Genomic DNA, 22,500 nt, shown 5'->3' with positions numbered 1-22,500 from the left:
AGATGTGATGAAACTGGAACTGGTTTGACTCTAGTTGTGTATAGATGTGATGAAACTGGAACTGGTTTGACTCTAGTTCTGTGTAGATGTGCTGAAACTGGAACTGGTTTGACTCTAGTTGTGTATAGATGTGATGAAACTGGTTTGACTCTAGTTGTGTGTAGATGTGCTGGAATTGGTTTGACTCTAGTTGTGTATAGATGTGATGAAACAGGTTTGACTCTAGTTGTGTGTAGATGTGCTGGAATTGGTTTGACTCTAATTGTGTATAGATGTGCTGGAACTGGTTTGACTCTAGTTGTGTATAGATGTGATGAAACAGGTTTGACTCTAGTTGTGTGTAGATGTGCTGGAATTGGTTTGACTCTAGTTGTGTATAGATGTGCTGAAACTGGAACTGGTTTGACTCTAGTTCTGTGTAGATGTGCTGAAACTGGAACTGGTTTGACTCTAGTTGTGTGTAGATGTGCTGAAACTGGAACTGGTTTGACTCTAGTTGTGTGCAGATGTGCTGAAACTGGTTTGACTCTAGTTGTGTATAGATGTGCTGAAACTGGAACTGGTTTGACTCTAGTTCTGTGTAGATGTGCTGAAACTGGAACTGGTTTGACTCTAATTGTGTGTAGATGTGCTGAAACTGGAACTGGTTTGACTCTAGTTGTGTGTAGATGTGCTGAAACTGGAACTGGTTTGACTCTAGTTGTGTGTAGATGTGCTGAAACTGGAACTGGTTTGACTCTAGTTGTGTGCAGATGTGCTGAAACTGGAACTGGTTTGACTCTAGTTGTGTGTAGATGTGCTGAAGATGTTTGACCGTACCCCGTTCCCCCCTGCAGGTAGAGAGTCTCTCCGTCAGCAGTATGCCCAGGACACTAAGATGGGGTTTGTCATCAACGCTATCTACTCCATGGCTTATGGTCTACACACTATGCAGCAGAAAGTCTGCCCAGGATACCAAGTGGGTGGACCTGTCAGCGTTGGCAAATGATAGTGTGTACATGTCTGTGTTAACACCTCTCTCGGCTTTGTCCTGGTTACCAGGGTCTGTGTTAACACCTCTCTCGGCTTTGTCCTGGTTACCAGGGTCTGTGTTAACACCTCTCTCTGTTCTGTCCTGGTTACCAGGGTCTGTGTTAACACCTCTCTCTGTTCTGTCCTGGTTACCAGGGTCTGTGTTTACACCTCTCTCTGTTCTGTCCTGGTTACCAGGGTCTGTGTTTACACCTCTCTCTGTTCTGTCCTGGTTACCAGGGTTTGTGTTTACACCTCTCTCTGTTCTGTCCTGGTTACCAGGGTCTGTGTTAACACCTCTCTCTGTTCTGTCCTGGTTACCAGGGTTTGTGTTTACACCTCTCTCTGTTCTGTCCTGGTTACCAGGGTCTGTGTTTACACCTCTCTCGGCTCTGTCCTGGTTACCAGGGTTTGTGTTTACACCTCTCTCGGCTCTGTCCTGGTTACCAGGGTCTGTGTTTACACCTCTCTCTGTTCTCTCCTGGTTACCAGGGTCTGTGTTAACACCTCTCTCTGTTCTGTCCTGGTTACCAGGGTTTGTGTTTACACCTCTCTCTGTTCTGTCCTGGTTACCAGGGTCTGTGTTTACACCTCTCTCGGCTCTGTCCTGGTTACCAGGGTTTGTGTTTACACCTCTCTCGGCTCTGTCCTGGTTACCAGGGTCTGTGTTAACACCTCTCTCTGTTCTGTCCTGGTTACCAGGGTTTGTGTTTACACCTCTCTCGGCTCTGTCCTGGTTACCAGGGTCTGTGTTTACACCTCTCTCTGTTCTGTCCTGGTTACCAGGGTCTGTGTTAACACCTCTCTCTGTTCTGTCCTGGTTACCAGGGTCTGTGTTAACACCTCTCTCTGTTCTGTCCTGGTTACCAGGGTCTGTGTTAACACCTCTCTCTGTTCTGTCCTGGTTACCAGGGTCTGTGTTAACACCTCTCTCTGTTCTGTCCTGGTTACCAGGGTCTGTGTTTACACCTCTCTCTGTTCTGTCCTGGTTACCAGGGTCTGTGTTGTGTTTACACCTCTCTCTGTTCTGTCCTGGTTAACAGGGTCTGTGTTAACACCTCTCTCTGTTCTGTCCTGGTTACCAGGGTCTGTGTTAACACCTCTCTCTGTTCTGTCCTGGTTACCAGGGTCTGAGTTAACACCTCTCTCTGTTCTGTCCTGGTTACCAGGGTCTGTGTTAACACCTCTCTCTGTTCTGTCCTGGTTACCAGGGTCTGTGTTAACACCTCTCTCGGCTTTGTTCTGGTTACCAGGGTCTGTGTTGTGTTTACACCTCTCTCTGTTCTGTCCTGGTTATCAGGGTCTGTGTTAAAACCTCTCTCTGTTCTGTCCTGGTTACCAGGGTCTGTGTAAACACCTCTCTCTGTTCTGTCCTGGTTACCAGGGTCTGTGTTAACACCTCTCTCTGTTCTGTCCTGGTTACCAGGGTCTGTGTTAACACCTCTCTCTGTTCTGTCCTGGTTACCAGGGTCTGTGTTAACACCTCTCTCTGTTCTGTCCTGGTTACCAGGGTCTGTGTTAACACCTCTCTCTGCTCTTTCCTGGTTACCAGGGTCTGTGTTAACACCTCTCTCTGTTCTGTCCTGGTTACCAGGGTCTGTGTTAACACCTCTCTCTGTTCTGTCCTGGTTGCCAGGGTCTGTGTTAACACCTCTCTCTGTTCTGTCCTGGTTACCAGGGTCTGTGTTAACACCTCTCTCTGCTCTGTCCTGGTTACCAGGGTCTGTGTTAACACCTCTCTCTGTTCTGTCCTGGTTACCAGGGTCTGTGTTAACACCTCTCTCTGCTCTGTCCTGGTTACCAGGGTCTGTGTTAACACCTCTCTCTGTTCTGTCCTGGTTACCAGGGTCTGTGTTAACACCTCTCTCTGTTCTGTCCTGGTTACCAGGGTCTGTGTTAACACCTCTCTCTGTTCTGTCCTGGTTACCAGGGTCTGTGTTAACACCTCTCTCTGCTCTGTCCTGGTTACCAGGGTCTGTGTTTTGTTAACACCTCTCTCTGTTCTGTCCTGGTTACCAGGGTCTGTGTTAACACCTCTCTCTGTTCTGTCCTGGTTACCAGGGTCTGTGTTAACACCTCTCTCTGTTCTGTCCTGGTTACCAGGGTCTGTGTTGTGTTTACACCTCTCTCTGTTCTGTCCTGGTTACCAGGGTCTGTGTTAACACCTCTCTCTGTTCTGTCCTGGTTACCAGGGTCTGTGTTAACACCTCTCTCTGTTCTGTCCTGGTTACCAGGGTCTGAGTTAACACCTCTCTCTGTTCTGTCCTGGTTACCAGGGTCTGTGTTAACACCTCTCTCTGTTCTGTCCTGGTTACCAGGGTCTGTGTTAACACCTCTCTCGGCTTTGTTCTGGTTACCAGGGTCTGTGTTGTGTTTACACCTCTCTCTGTTCTGTCCTGGTTATCAGGGTCTGTGTTAAAACCTCTCTCTGTTCTGTCCTGGTTACCAGGGTCTGTGTAAACACCTCTCTCTGTTCTGTCCTGGTTACCAGGGTCTGTGTTAACACCTCTCTCTGTTCTGTCCTGGTTACCAGGGTCTGTGTTAACACCTCTCTCTGTTCTGTCCTGGTTACCAGGGTCTGTGTTAACACCTCTCTCTGTTCTGTCCTGGTTACCAGGGTCTGTGTTAACCTCTCTCTCTGCTCTGTCCTGGTTACCAGGGTCTGTGTTAACACCTCTCTCTGTTCTGTCCTGGTTACCAGGGTCTGTGTTAACACCTCTCTCTGTTCTGTCCTGGTTGCCAGGGTCTGTGTTAACACCTCTCTCTGTTCTGTCCTGGTTACCAGGGTCTGTGTTAACACCTCTCTCTGCTCTGTCCTGGTTACCAGGGTCTGTGTTAACACCTCTCTCTGTTCTGTCCTGGTTACCAGGGTCTGTGTTAACACCTCTCTCTGCTCTGTCCTGGTTACCAGGGTCTGTGTTAACACCTCTCTCTGTTCTGTCCTGGTTACCAGGGTCTGTGTTAACACCTCTCTCTGTTCTGTCCTGGTTACCAGGGTCTGTGTTAACACCTCTCTCTGTTCTGTCCTGGTTACCAGGGTCTGTGTTAACACCTCTCTCTGCTCTGTCCTGGTTACCAGGGTCTGTGTTTTGTTAACACCTCTCTCTGTTCTGTCCTGGTTACCAGGGTCTGTGTTAACACCTCTCTCTGTTCTGTCCTGGTTACCAGGGTCTGTGTTAACACCTCTCTCTGTTCTGTCCTGGTTACCAGGGTCTGTGTTGTGTTTACACCTCTCTCTGTTCTGTCCTGGTTACCAGGGTCTGTGTTAACACCTCTCTCTGTTCTGTCCTGGTTACCAGGGTCTGTGTTAACACCTCTCTCTGTTATGTCCTGGTTACCAGGGTCTGTGTTAACACCTCTCTCTGTTCTGTCCTGGTTACCAGGGTCTGTGTTAACACCTCTTTCTGTTCTGTCCTGGTTACCAGGGTCTGTGTTAACACCTCTCTCTGTTCTGTCCTGGTTACCAGGGTCTGTGTTAACACCTCTCTCTGTTCTGTCCTGGTTACCAGGGTTTGTGTTAACACCTCTCTCTGTTCTGTCCTGGTTACCAGGGTCTGTGTTAACACCTCTCTCTGTTCTGTCCTGGTTACCAGGGTCTGTGTTAACACCTCTCTCTGTTCTGTCCTGGTTACCAGGGTTTGTGTTTACACCTCTCTCTGTTCTGTCCTGGTTACCAGGGTCTGTGTTGTGTTTACACCTCTCTATGTTCTGTCCTGGTTACCAGGGTCTGTGTTAACACCTCTCTCTGTTCTGTCCTGGTTACCAGGGTCTGTGTTAACACCTCTCTCTGTTCTGTCCTGGTTACCAGGATCTGTGTTAACACCTCTCTCTCTGTTCTGTCCTGGTTACCAGGGTCTGTGTTAACACCTCCCTCGGCTTTGTCCTGGTTACCAGGGTCTGTGTTAACACCTCTCTCGGCTCTGTCCTGGTTACCAGGGTCTGTGTTAACACCTCTCTCTGTTCTGTCCTGGTTACCAGGGTCTGTGTTAACACCTCTCTCTCTGTTCTGTCCTGGCTACCAGGGTCTGTGTTAACACCTCTCTCGGCTCTGTCCTGGTTACCAGGGTCTGTGTTAACCTCTCTCTCTGTTATGTCCTGGTTACCAGGGTCTGTGTTAACACCTCTCTCTGCTCTGTCCTGGTTACCAGGGTCTGTGTTAACACCTCTCTCTGTCCTGGTAACCAGGGTCTGTGTTAACACCTCTCTCTGTTCTGTCCTGGTTACCAGGGTCTGTGTTAACACCTCTCTCGGCTCTGTCCTGGTTACCAGGGTCTGTGTTAACACCTCTCTCTGTCCTGGTTACCAGGGTCTGTGTTAACACCTCTCTCTGTCCTGGTTACCAGGGTCTGTGTTAACACCTATCTCTGTCCTGGTTACCAGGGTCTGTGTTAACACCTATCTCTGTCCTGGTTACCAGGGTCTGTGTTAACACCTCTCTCTGTTCTGTCCTGGTTACCAGGGTCTGTGTTTACACCTCTCTCTGTTCTGTCCTGGTTACCAGGGTCTGTGTTGTGTTTACACCTCTCTCTGTTCTGTCCTGGTTACCAGGGTCTGTGTTAACACCTCTCTCGGCTCTGTCCTGGTTACCAGGGTCTGTGTTAACCTCTCTCTCTGTTATGTCCTGGTTACCAGGGTCTGTGTTAACACCTCTCTCTGCTCTGTCCTGGTTACCAGGGTCTGTGTTAACACCTCTCTCTGTCCAGGTAACCAGGGTCTGTGTTAACACCTCTCTCTGTTCTGTCCTGGTTACCAGGGTCTGTGTTAACACCTCTCTCGGCTCTGTCCTGGTTACCAGGGTCTGTGTTAACACCTCTCTCTGTCCTGGTTACCAGGGTCTGTGTTAACACCTCTCTCTGTCCTGGTTACCAGGGTCTGTGTTAACACCTATCTCTGTCCTGGTTACCAGGGTCTGTGTTAACACCTCTCTCTGTCCTGGTTACCAGGGTCTGTGTGATGCCATGCGGCCCATCGATGGTCGTAAGCTGCTGGAGTTCTTGATGAGGACCAACTTCACTGGAGTCTCTGGAGAGACCATCCACTTTGACCAGAATGGAGACTCACCGGGCAGGTGTGTGTGTGTGTGTGTGTGTGTGTGTGTGTGTGTGTGTGTGTGTGTGTGTGTGTGTGTGTGTGTGTGTGTGTGTGTGTGTGTGTGTGTGTGTGTGTGTGTGTACGTGTGTGTGTGTGTACGTGTGTGTGTGTGTGTGTGTGTGTGTGTGTGTGTGTGTGTGTGTGTGTGTGTGTGTGTGTGTGTGTGTGTGTATTTATAAAGCCCTTCTTACATCAGCTGATATCTCAAAGTGCTGTACAGAAACCCAGCCTAAAACCCCAAACAGCAAGCAATACAGGTGTAGAAGCACGGTGGCTAGGAAAAACTCCCTAGAAAGGCCAAAACCTAGGAAGAAACCTAGAGAGGAACCAGGCTATGAGGGGTGGTCAGTCCTCTTCTGGCTGTGCCGGGTGGAGATTATAACAGAACATGGCCAAGATGTTCAAATGTTCGTAAATGACCAGCAGGGTCAAATAATAATAATCACAGTGGTCGTCGAGGGTGCAACAGGTCAGCACCTCAGGAGTAAATGTCAGTTGGCTTTTCATAGCCGATCATTCAGAGTATCTCACCGCTCCTACTGTCTTTAGAGAGTTGAAAACAGCAGGTCTGGGACAGGTAGCACGTCCGGTGAACAGGTCAGGGTTCCATAGCCGCAGGCAGAACAGTTGGAACTGGAGCAGCAGCACGGCCAGGTGGACTGGGGACAGCAAGGAGTCATCATGCCCGGTAGTCCTGACGCATGGTCCTAGGGCTCAGGTCCTCCGAGAGAGAGAAAGAAAGAGAGAAAGAGAGAGCATACTTAATTCACATAGGACACTGGATAAGACAGGAGAAATACTCCAGATATAACAGACTGACCCTAGCCACCCGACACATAAACTACTGCATAAATACTGGAGGCTGAGACAGGGGGGGTCGGGAGACACTGTGGCCCCGTCCGACGACACCCCCGGACAGGGCCACACAGGCAGAGAAGGAGAGAATTAGAGAGAGCATACTTAACCTGTCTAGGATCAGCGTGGCGCTAGCGGCACCCCCCCCCCCCCCCCACTGAAAAACCAGTGCCGCGAAATTCAAAAAAAATATTTTTTTAAAATATTTAACTTTCACACATTAAAGTCCAATACAGCTAATGAAAGACACAGATCTTGTGAATCCAGTCAACATTTCCGATTTTTAAAATGTTTTACAGGGAAGACACAATATGTAAAGATGTACATCTATTACCTAAAAACACATTAGCATAATCCACCATCTTTTATTTGTCCACCAACACCAGTAGCCATCACCAATTCGGCTAAACTAAGATATTTATAGCCCCTAACCAACAAAAAAACTCATTAGATGACAGTCTGATAACATATTTATGGTATGGGATAGGTTTTGTTAGAAAAAAGTGCATATTTCAGGTAGATGGCATAGTTTACAATTGCACCCACCATCACAAATGGACTAGAATAATTACAATGAGCAACGTGTTTACCTAACTACTAATCATCAAACATTTCGTAAAAATACACAGCATACACGAATCGAAAGACACAGATCCTGTGAATACAGACAATATTTCAGATTTTCTAAGTGTCTTACAGCGAAAACACAATAAATCGTTATATTAGCTTAGCACATAGCAATTAGCAGCCCAGCATTGATTCTAGCCAAAGTGAGCGATAAAAGTCAACATCGCCAAAAGATATTAATTTTTTCACTAACCTTCTCAGAATTCTTCCGATGACACTCCTGTAACATCACATTACAACATGCATATACAGTTTGATCGAAAATGTTTATATTTAGCCCCCAAAATCATGGTTAGACAATGTGAAATGTAGCTCAGTTGGTCAGAAAATGTCCTTGCGCCACTTAGACAGTGATCTACTCTTATACATAAATACTCATAAACGTGACTAAAAAATACAGGGTGGACAGGGATTGATAGACAATTTAATTCTTAATACAATTGCGTTATTACATTTTTTAATTTATCCTTACTTTTCAATACAGTTTGCGCCAAGCGAAGCTACGTCAAAAAACATGGCGTCCTAAGCCACTAAAATGTTTCGACAGAAACACGATTTATCATAATAAAAATGTCCTACCTTGAGCTGTTCTTCCATCAGTATCTTGGGCAAAGGATCCTTTCTTGGGAGAAATCGTCTTTTGGTGGAAAGCTGTCCTCTTGCCATGTGGAAATGTCAACTGCGTTCGGGATGAACTGAAAAGCGTGCCCAACTTTTCACATCGTTGCAAAAATAAATGTCCCAAAATCGCACTAAACGGATATAAATTGCTATAAAACGCTTTAAATTAACTACCTTATGATGTTTTTAACTCCTATAACGAGTGAAAAGATGACCGGAGAAATATAACAGGCTAAACTAACGCTTGGAACAGGTGCGCGCCGGTGTCTTCTTGGCTCATGACGCAGCTCCCAAAGAATGACTAGCTTCAGGGTTTTTTCATTTGTAGGGCCTGTGAACGCGCAATCGACCCCGTTGGAATCGTCATCACGTAAAGGCATCCAGGGGAAGACGTAAGAAGTGTCCGTATAGTCATAGCAACGACAGTGCCCTTTTAAATGACTTCAGAACAGTGGCCAACATTTCTCAAATCTGACTCCATGTCAGGGAAATTGCTGTAGAATGGGCTCTGTTCCACTTAGAGACAAAATTTCAACTCCTATAGAAACTATAGACTGTTTTCTATCCAATAATAATAATAATATGCATATTGTACGATCAAGGATTTTGTGGGAAGCCGTTTCAAAAATTAGCCAAATTAGCATAAGTAGTCTAAACAGCGCCCCCATCCCCAACAGGTTAAAACTTCTTCTGGCTGCAAGCCCGAGGTCGGTACACTTATGACAACAGCCAGCTCAAGTGCAGGGCGCGAAATTCAAAATATATTTTTTAGAAATATTTAACTTTCACACATTAACAAGTCCAATACAGCATTTGAAAGATAAACATCTTGTGAATCCAGCCAACATGTCCGATTTTTAAAATGTTTTACAGCGAAAACACCACGTATATTTATGTTAGCTCACCACCAAATACAAAAAAGGACAGACATTTTTCACAGCACAGGTAGCATGCACAAAACCAACCTAACTAACCAAGAACCAACCAAACTAACCAAGAAACAACTTCATCAGATGACAGTCTTATAACATGTTACTCAATAAATCTATGTTTTGTTCGAAAAATGTGCATATTTGAGGTATAAATCAGTTTTACATTGCAGCTACCATCACAGCTACCGTCAGAAATGGCACCGAAGCAGCCAGAGTAATTACAGACACCAACGTCAAATACCTAAATACTCATCATAAAACATTTCTGAAAAATACATGGTGTACAGCAAATGAAAGACAGGCATCTTGTGATTCCAGCCAATATTTCCGATTTCTTAAGTGTTTTACAGCAAAAACACAATATAGCATTATATTAGCTTACCACAATAGCCAGAAACACAAGCCATTCCCCAGCAGCAAAAGTTAGCGATCGTAACAAACCAGCAAAAGATATATAATTTTTGACTAACCTTGATAAGCTTCATCAGATGACAGTCCTATAACATCAGGTTATACATACACTTATGTTTTGTTCGAAAATGTGCATATTTAGAGCTGAAATCAGTGGTTATACATTGTGCTAACGTAGCATCTTTTTCCCAGAATGTGCGGATATTTTTATGACACTCAACTATTCTGACCAAATAACTATACATAAACGTTACTAAAAAATACATGTTGTATAGGAAATGATAGATACACTAGTTCTTAATGCAATCGCTGTGTTAGAATTCTAAAAATAACTTCATTACGATATGCAGTTTACGTTATGGCGAGAGCGTGCCCAAAACCTGGCCGCAAACTACTAGCACAACATGTTCGACAGATATATGAAATAGCATCATAAAATGGGTCCTACTTTTGACGATCTTCCATCAGAATGTTGTACAAGGGGTCCTTTGTCCAGAACAATCTTTGTTTGGATTTAGAATGTCCTCTTCTCCAGTCAATTAGCAAGGAAAGCTAGCAAAGTAGCGCGAGCTCTCCTTCCTGAACAAAGGCACACAACGCAACACGCCTAACGTCCCGAATAAATTTCAATAATCTAATAAAACTATATTGAAAAAACATACTTTACGATGATATTGTCACATGTATCAAATAAAATCAAAGCCGGAGATATTAGTCGTCTATAACGACAGCTTATCAGAAGGCAAAACCAGGTCCCTTCACACGCTCTCCAGAAAACAGGAAACTGATGACACGTCATACAAAGAGCTTTTATTCGACCCCAGATCAAGTTATACACTCCATTTCTTCTCTCACTGCCTGTCGACATCTAGTGGAAGACGTATGAAGTGCATGTATTCTAATAAATATCAAGGACATTTATAGGCAGGCCCTAGAACAGAGCATTGATTTCAGATTTTCCACTTCCTGTTAGGAAGTTTGCTGCAAAATGAGTTCTGTTTTACTCACAGATATAATTCAAACGGTTTTAGAAACTAGAGAGTGTTTTCTATCCAATAGTAATAATAATATGCATATTGTACGAGCAAGAATTGAGTACGAGGCCGTTTGAAATGGGCACCTTTTATTCGGCTACTCAATACTGCCCCTGCAGCCCAAACAGGTTAAATTCACACAGGACACCAGATAAGACAGGAGAAGTACTCCAGATATAACAGACTGACCCTAGCCACCCAACACATAAACTAATGCAGCATAAATACTGGAGGCTGAGAATTAAAAAAAAAATTGGGGGGGTGAAAGAATGTTTGAAGGGGGGTTTTATTGGAGGTGCTGTTTTGTGTTTGTTATTATTGACCCTTGTGTGTGGTGTGTGTGTGTGTGTGTGTGTGTGTGTGTGTGTTTTAGGTATGAGATCATGAACTTTAAGCGTCTGGACGGTGGCGGTGGTGGTGACGGCGGTGGTGGTGGTGGGGATCAGTACAGTTATATCCACGTGGGGAGCTGGGACCAGGGAGGGCTGAGGATGGACGATGAAGACATCTGGGCTAACACCTCCACCATTATACAGTCTGTCTGCTCTGAACCATGCCAGAAGGCACAGATCAAGGTACACACACACACACACACACACACACACACACACACACACACACACACACACACACACACACACACACACACACACACACACACACACACACACACACACACACACACACACACACACACACACACACACAAACATCTTGATTGTACTTTTGCTCAGACGTCATCGTGATCCAGAACATTTAAATCCCCACAAACAGGACGTTCCTGTTTCTGAAGCACAACATCCTGTTTCTGAAGCACAACATCCTGTTTCTGAAGCATAACATCCTGTTTCTCTGAAGCATAACATCCTGTTTCTCTGAAGCACAACATCCTGTTTCTGAAGCACAACATCCTGTTTCTGAAGCACAACATCCTGTTTCTGAAGCACAACATCCTGTTTCTGAAGCACAACATCCTGTTTCTCTGAAGCATAACATCCTGTTTCTGAAGCACAACATCCTGTTTCTGAAGCACAACATCCTGTTTCTGAAGCACAACATCCTGTTTCTGAAGCACAACATCCTGTTTCTCTGAAGCATAACATCCTGTTTCTCTGAAGCATAACATCCTGTTTCTCTGAAGCATAACATCCTGTTTCTGAAGCACAACATCCTGTTTCTGAAGCATAACATCCTGTTTCTGAAGCACAACATCCTGTTTCTGAAGCACAACATCCTGTTTCTGAAGCACAACATCCTGTTTCTCTGAAGCATAACATCCTGTTTCTCAGAAGCATAACATCCTGTTTCTCTGAAGCATAACATCCTGTTTCTCTGAAGCATAACATCCTGTTTCTGAAGCACAACATCCTGTTTCTCTGAAGCATAACATCCTGTTTCTCTGAAGCATAACATCCTGTTTCTCTGAAGCATAACATCCTGTTTCTGAAGCACAACATCCTGTGTCCTCAGACTGTGATAGGGTGCCTTTGCAAGTCTGATCTGCGATGGATTTTTAATATAAAAGTATTTATCGGGTGCCAACACGCGTCTTTCTCACGTCAATCCATCAAATACTGCCGTAAAAAAAAAAAACTCTAATGACTAGGCTTTAAAGAGAAGGGCGGGCCTCCTGCTCTGATTGGATAGAGAGAAGATGGAGTTCTCCATTCACTTGTTTCAACCGATCACTTCTCTCTCGCATGTTTGGGTCTGATCGTGAAGATTGCTGCTTCCTGATCGCCTGCTACTATGATAAATCACATGGCGAGGATATGTGCTAGCAAACTGTCGATGTCCATGACAAGCCGAGCAAAGGTAGTGAAAAGGGAAGGCGCTTTCTGACTGAGTGGACAGCAAATGTGTCTGCTAACTACAAGAGTAGACCTAGGATACACACAGAGTAGACCTAGTCTACACACAGACACACAGAGTAGACCTAGTCTACACACAGACACACAGAGTAGACCTAGGATACACACAGAGTAGACCTAGTCTACACACAGAGTAGACCTAGTCTACACACAGACACACAGAGTAGACCTAGTCTACACACAGACACACAGAGTAGACCTAGTCTACACACAGACACACAGAGTAGACCTAGTCTACACACAGACACACAGAGTAGACCTAGTCTACACACAGACACACAGAGTAGACCTAGTCTACACACAGACACACAGAGTAGACCTAGTCTACACACAGACACACAGAGAAGACCTAGTCTACACACAGACACACAGAGTAGACCTAGTCTACACACAGACACACAGAGTAGACCTAGGATACACACAGAGTAGACCTAGTCTACACACAGACACACAGAGTAGACCTAGGATACACACAGAGTAGACCTAGTCTACACACAGACACACAGAGTAGACCTAGTCTACACACAGACACACAGAGTAGACCTAGGATACACACAGAGTAGACCTAGTCTACACACAGACACACAGAGTAGACCTAGTCTACACACAGACACACAGAGTAGACCTAGTCTACACACAGACACACAGAGTAGACCTAGTCTACACACAGACACACAGAGTAGACCTAGTCTACACACAGACACACAGAGTAGACCTAGTCTACACACAGACACACAGAGTAGACCTAGTCTACACACAGACACACAGAGAAGACCTAGTCTACACACAGACACACAGAGTAGACCTAGTCTACACACAGACACACAGAGAAGACCTAGTCTACACACAGACACACAGAGTAGACCTAGTCTACACACAGACACACAGAGTAGACCTAGTCTACACACATAGTAGACCTAGTCTACACACAGACACACAGAGAAGACCTAGGATACACACAGAGTAGACCTAGTCTACACACAGACACACAGAGTAGACCTAGTCTACACACAGACACACAGAGTAGACCTAGGATACACACAGAGTAGACCTAGTCTACACACAGACACACAGAGTAGACCTAGGATACACACAGACACACAGAGTAGACCTAGTCTACACACAGACACACAGAGAAGACCTAGTCGACACACAGACACACAGAGTAGACCTAGTCTACACACAGACACACAGAGTAGACCTAGTCTACACACAAACACACAGAGTAGACCTAGTCTACACACAGACACACAGAGAAGACCTAGTCTACACACAGACACACAGAGTAGACCTAGTCTACACACAGACACACAGAGAAGACCTAGTCTACACACAGACACACAGAGTAGACCTAGGATACACACAGACACACAGAGTAGACCTAGGATACACACAGAGTAGACCTAGTCTACCCACAGACACACAGAGTAGACCTAGTCTACACACAGACACACAGAGTAGACCTAGTCTACACACAGAGTAGACCTAGTCTACACACAGACACACAGAGTAGACCTAGGATACACACAGAGTAGACCTAGTCTACACACAGACACACAGAGTAGACCTAGTCTACACACAGACACACAGAGTAGACCTAGGATACACACAGAGTAGACCTAGTCTACACACAGACACACAGAGTAGACCTAGTCTACACACAGACACACAGAGTAGACCTAGTCTACACACAGACACACAGAGTAGACCTAGTCTACACACAGACACACAGAGTAGACCTAGTCTACACACAGACACACAGAGTAGACCTAGTCTACACACAAACACACAGAGTAGACCTAGTCTACACACAGACACACAGAGTAGACCTAGTCTACACACAGACACACAGAGTAGACCTAGTCTACACACAGACACACAGAGAAGACCTAGTCTACACACAGACACACAGAGTAGACCTAGTCTACACACAGACACACAGAGTAGACCTAGTCTACACACAGACACACAGAGTAGACCTAGGATACACACAGAGTAGACCTAGTCTACACACAGACACACAGAGTAGACCTAGTCTACACACAGACACACAGAGTAGACCTAGGATACACACAGAGTAGACCTAGTCTACACACAAACACACAGAGTAGACCTAGTCTACACACAGACACACAGAGTAGACCTAGTCTACACACAGACACACAGAGTAGACCTAGTCTACACACAGACACACAGAGAAGACCTAGTCTACACACAGACACACAGAGTAGACCTAGTCTACACACAGACACACAGAGTAGACCTAGTCTACACACAGACACACAGAGTAGACCTAGGATACACACAGAGTAGACCTAGTCTACACACAGACACACAGAGTAGACCTAGTCTACACACAGACACACAGAGTAGACCTAGGATACACACAGAGTAGACCTAGTCTACACACAGACACACAGAGTAGACCTAGTCTACACACAGACACACAGAGTAGACCTAGTCTACACACAGACACACAGAGAAGACCTAGTCTACACACAGAGTAGACCTAGTCTACACACAGACACACAGAGTAGACCTAGTCTACACACAGACACACAGAGTAGACCTAGGATACACACAGAGTAGACCTAGTCTACACACAGACACACAGAGTAGACCTAGGATACACACAGACACACAGAGTAGACCTAGTCTACACACAGACACACAGAGAAGACCTAGTCGACACACAGACACACAGAGTAGACCTAGTCTACACACAGACACACAGAGTAGACCTAGTCTACACACAAACACACAGAGTAGACCTAGTCTACACACAGACACACAGAGAAGACCTAGTCTACACACAGACACACAGAGTAGACCTAGTCTACACACAGACACACAGAGAAGATCTAGTCTACACACAGACACACAGAGTAGACCTAGGATACACACAGACACACAGAGTAGACCTAGGATACACACAGAGTAGACCTAGTCTACCCACAGACACACAGAGTAGACCTAGTCTACACACAGACACACAGAGTAGACCTAGTCTACACACAGAGTAGACCTAGTCTACACACAGACACACAGAGTAGACCTAGGATACACACAGAGTAGACCTAGTCTACACACAGACACACAGAGTAGACCTAGTCTACACACAGACACACAGAGTAGACCTAGGATACACACAGAGTAGACCTAGTCTACACACAGACACACAGAGTAGACCTAGTCTACACACAGACACACAGAGTAGACCTAGTCTACACACAGACACACAGAGTAGACCTAGTCTACACACAGACACACAGAGTAGACCTAGTCTACACACAGACACACAGAGTAGACCTAGTCTACACACAAACACACAGAGTAGACCTAGTCTACACACAGACACACAGAGTAGACCTAGTCTACACACAGACACACAGAGTAGACCTAGTCTACACACAGACACACAGAGAAGACCTAGTCTACACACAGACACACAGAGTAGACCTAGTCTACACACAGACACACAGAGTAGACCTAGTCTACACACAGACACACAGAGTAGACCTAGGATACACACAGAGTAGACCTAGTCTACACACAGACACACAGAGTAGACCTAGTCTACACACAGACACACAGAGTAGACCTAGGATACACACAGAGTAGACCTAGTCTACACACAGACACACAGAGTAGACCTAGGATACACACAGACACACAGAGTAGACCTAGTCTACACACAGACACACAGAGAAGACCTAGTCGACACACAGACACACAGAGTAGACCTAGTCTACACACAGACACACAGAGTAGACCTAGTCTACACACAAACACACAGAGTAGACCTAGTCTACACACAGACACACAGAGTAGACCTAGTCTACACACAGACACACAGAGAAGACCTAGTCTACACACAGACACACAGAGTAGACCTAGGATACACACAGACACACAGAGTAGACCTAGTCTACACACAGACACACAGAGTAGACCTAGTCTACCCACAGACACACAGAGAAGACCTAGTCTACACACAGACACACAGAGTAGACCTAGGATACACACAGACACACAGAGTAGACCTAGGATACACACAGACACACAGACACACAGAGAAGACCTAGTCTACACACAGACACACAGAGTAGACCTAGTCTACACACAGACACACAGAGAAGACCTAGGATACACACAGACACACAGACACACAGAGAAGACCTAGTCTACACACAGACACACAGAGTAGACCTAGGATACACACAGACACACAGACACACAGAGAAGACCTAGTCTACACACAGACACACAGAGTAGACCTAGGATACACACAGACACACAGAGTAGACCTAGGATACACACAGACACACAGACACACAGAGAAGACCTAGTCTACACACAGACACACAGAGAAGACCTAGTCTACACACAGACACACAGAGTAGACCTAGTCTACACACAGAGTAGACCTAGGATACACACAGACACTCAGTCACACAGCTCCGTACGCTGCTCAATATCTGCAGCATTTATAAACGTGCAGGGAGATATTGCGTATTTATTATTTTAAACATTTGAATGAGTATCGTATTGTGAAATAGACGCTTGACTAAAAAAGAAGCCTGTCTCTAATAATCGCTGGTTGTGTTCAGTGATTGAAGCAACAAAAACAGGCTATAACTGGAAGCTGCCGGTAACACACAAGTACAGCGCTGTCAAGGTCTTCTAATCAAATGTTACATGTTTAAGTAACAACATAAGGATTCTAATCCACTCATTACTCTGACAGTTCTCTACTGGATTCTAATCCACTCATTACTCTGACAGTTCTCTACTGGATTCTAATCCACTCATTACTCTGTTTGACAGTTCTCTACTGGATTCTAATCCAATCATTACTCTGACAGTTCTCTACTGGATTCTAATCCACTCATTACTCTGACAGTTCTCTACTGGATTCTAATCCACTCATTACTCTGTTTGACAGTTCTCTACTGGATTCTAATCCACTCATTACTCTGACAGTTCTCTACTGGATTCTAATCTACTCATTACTCTGACAGTTCTCTACTGGATTCTAATCCACTCATTACTCTGACAGTTCTCTACTGGATTCTAATCCAATCATTACTCTGACAGTTCTCTACTGGATTCTAATCCACTCATTACTCTGACAGTTCTCTACTGGATTCTAATCCACTCATTACTCTGACAGTTCTCTACTGGATTCTAATCCACTCATTACTCTGTTTGACAGTTCTCTACTGGATTCTAATCCACTCATTACTCTGACAGTTCTCTACTGGATTCTAATCTACTCATTACTCTGACAGTTCTCTACTGGATTCTAATCCACTCATTACTCTGTTTGACAGTTCTCTACTGGATTCTAATCCACTCATTACTCTGACAGTTCTCTACTGGATTCTAATCCACTCATTACTCTGTTTGACAGTTCTCTACTGGATTCTAATCCACTCATTACTCTGACAGTTCTCTACTGGATTCTAATCTACTCATTACTCTGACAGTTCTCTACTGGATTCTAATCCACTCATTACTCTGTTTGACAGTTCTCTACTGGATTCTAATCCACTCATTACTCTGACAGTTCTCTACTGGATTCTAATCCACTCATTACTCTGTTTGACAGTTCTCTACTGGATTCTAATCCACTCATTACTCTGACAGTTCTCTACTGGATTCTAATCCACTCATTACACTGAAAGTTCTCTACTGGATTCTAATCCACTCATTACTCTGACAGTTCTCTACTGGATTCTAATCCACTCATTACTCTGTTTGACAGTTCTCTACTGGATTCTAATCCACTCATTACACTGAAAGTTCTCTACTGGATTCTAATCCACGCATTACTCTGTTTGACAGTTCTCTACTGGATTCTAATCTACTCATTACTCTGACAGTTCTCTACTGGATTCTAATCCACTCATTACTCTGACAGATCTCTACTGGATTCTAATCCACTCATTACTCTGTTTGACAGTTCTCTACTGGATTCTAATCCACTCATTACTCTGACAGTTCTCTACTGGATTCTAATCTACTCATTACTCTGACAGTTCTCTACTGGATTCTAATCCACTCATTACTCTGACAGTTCTCTACTGGATTCTAATCCACTCATTACTCTGACAGTTCTCTACTGGATTCTAATCCACTCATTACTCTGTTTGACAGTTCTCTACTGGATTCTAATCCACTCATTACTCTGACAGTTCTCTACTGGATTCTAATCTACTCATTACTCTGACAGTTCTCTACTGGATTCTAATCCACTCATTACTCTGTTTGACAGTTCTCTACTGGATTCTAATCCACTCATTACTCTGACAGTTCTCTACTGGATTCTAATCCACTCATTACTCTGTTTGACAGTTCTCTACTGGATTCTAATCCACTCATTACTCTGACAGTTCTCTACTGGATTCTAATCTACTCATTACTCTGACAGTTCTCTACTGGATTCTAATCCACTCATTACTCTGACAGTTCTCTACTGGATTCTAATCCACTCATTACTCTGACAGTTCTCTACTGGATTCTAATCCACTCATTACTCTGTTTGACAGTTCTCTACTGGATTCTAATCCACTCATTACTCTGACAGTTCTCTACTGGATTCTAATCCACTCATTACTCTGTTTGACAGTTCTCTACTGGATTCTAATCCACTCATTACTCTGACAGTTCTCTACTGGATTCTAATCTACTCATTACTCTGACAGTTCTCTACTGGATTCTAATCCACTCATTACTCTGACAGTTCTCTACTGGATTCTAATCCACTCATTACTCTGACAGTTCTCTACTGGATTCTAATCCACTCATTACTCTGTTTGACAGTTCTCTACTGGATTCTAATCCACTCATTACTCTGACAGATCTCTACTGGATTCTAATCCACTCATTACTCTGTTTGACAGTTCTCTACTGGATTCTAATCCACTCATTACTCTGACAGTTCTCTACTGGATTCTAATCCACTCATTACTCTGTTTGACAGTTCTCTACTGGATTCTAATCCACTCATTACTCTGACAGTTCTCTACTGGATTCTAATCCACTCATTACACTGAAAGTTCTCTACTGGATTCTAATCCACTCATTACTCTGACAGTTCTCTACTGGATTCTAATCCACTCATTACTCTGTTTGACAGTTCTCTACTGGATTCTAATCCACTCATTACACTGAAAGTTCTCTACTGGATTCTAATCCACGCATTACTCTGTTTGACAGTTCTCTACTGGATTCTAATCTACTCATTACTCTGACAGTTCTCTACTGGATTCTAATCCACTCATTACTCTGACAGATCTCTACTGGATTCTAATCCACTCATTACTCTGTTTGACAGTTCTCTACTGGATTCTAATCCACTCATTACTCTGACAGTTCTCTACTGGATTCTAATCTACTCATTACTCTGACAGTTCTCTACTGGATTCTAATCCACTCATTACTCTGACAGTTCTCTACTGGATTCTAATCCACTCATTACTCTGACAGTTCTCTACTGGATTCTAATCCACTCATTACTCTGTTTGACAGTTCTCTACTGGATTCTAATCCACTCATTACTCTGACAGTTCTCTACTGGATTCTAATCTACTCATTACTCTGACAGTTCTCTACTGGATTCTAATCCACTCATTACTCTGTTTGACAGTTCTCTACTGGATTCTAATCCACTCATTACTCTGACAGTTCTCTACTGGATTCTAATCCACTCATTACTCTGTTTGACAGTTCTCTACTGGATTCTAATCCACTCATTACTCTGACAGTTCTCTACTGGATTCTAATCTACTCATTACTCTGACAGTTCTCTACTGGATTCTAATCCACTCATTACTCTGACAGTTCTCTACTGGATTCTAATCCACTCATTACTCTGACAGTTCTCTACTGGATTCTAATCCACTCATTACTCTGTTTGACAGTTCTCTACTGGATTCTAATCCACTCATTACTCTGACAGTTCTCTACTGGATTCTAATCCACTCATTACTCTGTTTGACAGTTCTCTACTGGATTCTAATCCACTCATTACTCTGTTTGACAGTTCTCTACTGGATTCTAATCTACTCATTACTCTGACAGTTCTCTACTGGATTCTAATCCACTCATTACTCTGACAGTTCTCTACTGGATTCTAATCCACTCATTACTCTGACAGTTCTCTACTGGATTCTAATCCACTCATTACTCTGACAGTTCTCTACTGGATTGTAACCTACTCATTACTCTGACAGTTCTCTACTGGATTCTAATCCACTCATTACTCTGTTTGACAGTTCTCTACTGGATTCTAATCCACTCATTACTCTGACAGTTCTCTACTGGATTCTAATCTACTCATTACTCTGACAGTTCTCTACTGGATTCTAATCCACTCATTACTCTGACAGTTCTCTACTGGATTCTAATCCACTCATTACTCTGACAGTTCTCTACTGGATTCTAATCTACTCATTACTCTGACAGTTCTCTACTGGATTCTAATCTACTCATTACTCTGACAGTTCTCTACTGGATTATAATACACTCATTACTCTGACAGTTCTCTACTGGATTCTAATCTACTCATTACTCTGACAGTTCTCTACTGGATTCTAATCTACTCATTACTCTGACAGTTCTCTACTGGATTATAATACACTCATTACTCTGTTTGACAGTTCTCTTTTTTTTCTGCTTTTAGTTTTTTTTTACACATCCTGATTCATCTCTCCTCTCTACCTGCCACCAGGTGATCCGTAAAGGAGAGGTCAGCTGCTGTTGGACCTGTACTCCCTGTAAAGACAATGAGTTTGTGTTTGATGAATACACATGCCGCGCCTGTGACCTGGGGGCCTGGCCTACCGACGACTTGACAGGTACACACACACACACACACACACACACACACACACACACACACACACACACACACACACACACACACACACACACACACACACACACACACACACACACACACACACACACACACACACACACACACCTGCCGGGCCTGTGACCTGGGGGCTTACTGACGATATGACAGGTACGACATCCAATCAAACAGCTGAACTGTCTAGTTTAAAAGTCCCAATGCAAATGTTTATTTATCTCAATATCAAAAGAAATATGGGTAATAATGTCGTCACCTTACTGGGATTCTTTTACATGAAAATGATGAAAAACAGCTAGGACTGTCTGGGAGTGTTCTGAGTGGGGAGGGGAAAACTGAGAGCAAACTGTTATTGGCTGAGAGGTTTGGAACTTTCTTTCTTATTGGTCTATTAACTAATCACCAGGCAGGCCAAACCTCCACCCCACCAAAACAGGCTGACATTTCAGACAGTCTTTTCAAACAGCTCGTACACTTAAAGGGCCTTATCATCGTTTTCACAGAATCTCACAGTATTATTCCATCCTCATTGTGTGGAAACTGGCCACTGGGCCTTTAAAGGAGACTTTTCTATTTTACATCCAGATCTTTATTTTTGATTTAAATGGCATGTTATAGAAGGGTCCAGATAATATTTTTGTGATTTTACATATTTTAGCGAATTGGTTTTCTTATTTCAATTTTTTTTTTACCCCTTTTTTTCTTCTCAATTTTCGTGGTATCCAATTGGTAGTTACAGTCTTGTCTCATCGCTGCAACTCCCATAACCCGGAAGACAGCCACACCAATGTGTCGGAGGAAACACCGTATACCTGGCGACCGTGTCAGCATGCATTGCGCCGGGCCCGCCACAGGAGTCGCTAGAGCGCGATGGGACAAGGACATCCCTGCCGGCCAAACCCTCCCCTAACCCGGACGACACTGGGCCAATCGTGCGCCGCCCCATGGTCTTCCCGTCGTATCCGGCTGCGATGCAGTGCCTTAGACCACTGCACCACTCGGGAGGCTGTTTTAGAGAAACTTACCCCAAACAGTAAATCACTTCCTCATCCTCGTTGTGTAGTATAGGGCCCCCACAAAAACATGATCAAAAACTCCAAAAAACACCCAAATACATCCTTTTAGATACAGTAGTATCTCTCTCTCTCTCTCTCTCTCTCTCTCTCTCA

The 22,500-nt window shown here is 44.2% G+C and overlaps 1 protein-coding gene across 3 annotated transcripts in view; it reads left to right on the top strand.

Moving 5' to 3' along the window:
- Positions 1-22,500, top strand: part of LOC129864229 (metabotropic glutamate receptor 5-like) — a 107,019-nt gene that overhangs the window by 41,643 nt on the left and 42,876 nt on the right. For all 3 annotated transcript variants that reach the window (XM_055936936.1, XM_055936935.1, XM_055936937.1), the window contains 4 exons: positions 837-958; positions 5,955-6,079; positions 10,956-11,157; positions 21,188-21,314. In XM_055936936.1, coding sequence (XP_055792911.1) covers positions 837-958; positions 5,955-6,079; positions 10,956-11,157; positions 21,188-21,314 — 576 coding nt within the window. The remainder of the gene's footprint in view (positions 1-836; positions 959-5,954; positions 6,080-10,955; positions 11,158-21,187; positions 21,315-22,500) is intronic.

The sequence above is a fragment of the Salvelinus fontinalis genome, chromosome 10, assembly GCF_029448725.1.
Source record: "Salvelinus fontinalis isolate EN_2023a chromosome 10, ASM2944872v1, whole genome shotgun sequence".
Taxonomy (NCBI): Eukaryota; Metazoa; Chordata; class Actinopteri; order Salmoniformes; family Salmonidae; genus Salvelinus; species Salvelinus fontinalis.
This window is presented reverse-complemented; position numbering and strand designations above follow the sequence as displayed.